Source organism: Brassica oleracea, unplaced genomic scaffold (assembly GCF_000695525.1).
Source record: "Brassica oleracea var. oleracea cultivar TO1000 unplaced genomic scaffold, BOL UnpScaffold03190, whole genome shotgun sequence".
NCBI classification, from domain to species: domain Eukaryota; kingdom Viridiplantae; phylum Streptophyta; class Magnoliopsida; order Brassicales; family Brassicaceae; genus Brassica; species Brassica oleracea.
Window position 1 is genome coordinate 1 of NW_013619716.1, and position 1005 is coordinate 1005.

Consider the following 1005-nt stretch of genomic DNA (forward strand, 5'->3'; position numbering starts at 1 on the left):
CTTGAAGTAAAGGTCGTCCAATTGTGGCATCTCCTTCGTCCCACCACTAATTTGGCGCTTCAGCTCCGCGCACCTAAGAGGATTAAGGATTAGGGGGGTCGTCTCGTTGTAGGAAAACTCGACGCGATCGGGGAACTCGATCTTCTTCCTCCTCACAGTAGAACCTTCTGAACGAGACCCTTTCCTCGCAGACGGATCAGGAATAGATCTCTCACCCGTAACAGGATCACTGCCCCGCGCTGAAACCTCTCTCTCCTCAGGAGGGGTTTCAATAGAAACGTCGCCTCCCGCGACAACTTCGACGAGGCCCGTCTCCACATCAGAACGACGCGGCTCTGCCTCGACGGACTTCTTCTTCTTCTTCTTCTTTCTGGGACGTTCTTCAGGCGCCGCTTCGGAACGGTCAGACTTGACGGAACCCCTTGTAGCGCCTTCTCGTCCTACTGCCGGCGCCTCGCCGTGATCAATGGAGGAATTAGCCCCTTCGTAAGGGCTCTTCCTTCCTCTCTCTCCCTTCATTGCTTCCAAACCCTCGGAGGTTTCGTCGAGAGAAGCGATCTCTTCAAGAGGAAGCTCTTCGGTCGTTTTCCTCCTGGATTTCTTGCTCTTCTTCTTCTTTTTAGGACTTGAGGCAGGAGGCTCCGCCCCAACGTCTTTGTCGACTAAACCAGGAGCTCCTTCCTTGGAAGCTCGGCCTGCGTCAGAACTGGTCGACCCTTGCACATCGGCAGGAATCGACTTCTTCGAAAGCAATTGCAGCTTCCCCTTCAACAGTGCACTCAAATCCGGCACTCCGTCCATCTTCCTAGCTTCGTCCAGAATTCCGAGTAAAAAGGGACAGACGCGACTTACGGGGCCCGAGTACAACAGGAAGTCTCGATTCCCAATCAACTGTAAAAAAGAAAAAGAGGAGAGACTAAATTATTGATAGAACTTCTTGGAGAAAGACCGATGAACTCACCTCAAGCAATCCGAGCTTCTTGACGTTTTATCCACTCTCGACTA

General features: G+C 52.3%; 1 protein-coding gene across 1 annotated transcript; it reads right to left on the reverse strand.

Moving 5' to 3' along the window:
- Positions 1-73: 73 nt before the first annotated feature.
- On the reverse strand, positions 74-801 carry LOC106321825 (the record flags this gene model as incomplete). The annotated part of the gene is made up of 1 exon (XM_013760061.1): positions 74-801. A coding segment is annotated over exon 1 (728 nt), but the record flags the coding sequence as incomplete, so codon positions are not given.
- Positions 802-1005: the final 204 nt, after the last annotated feature.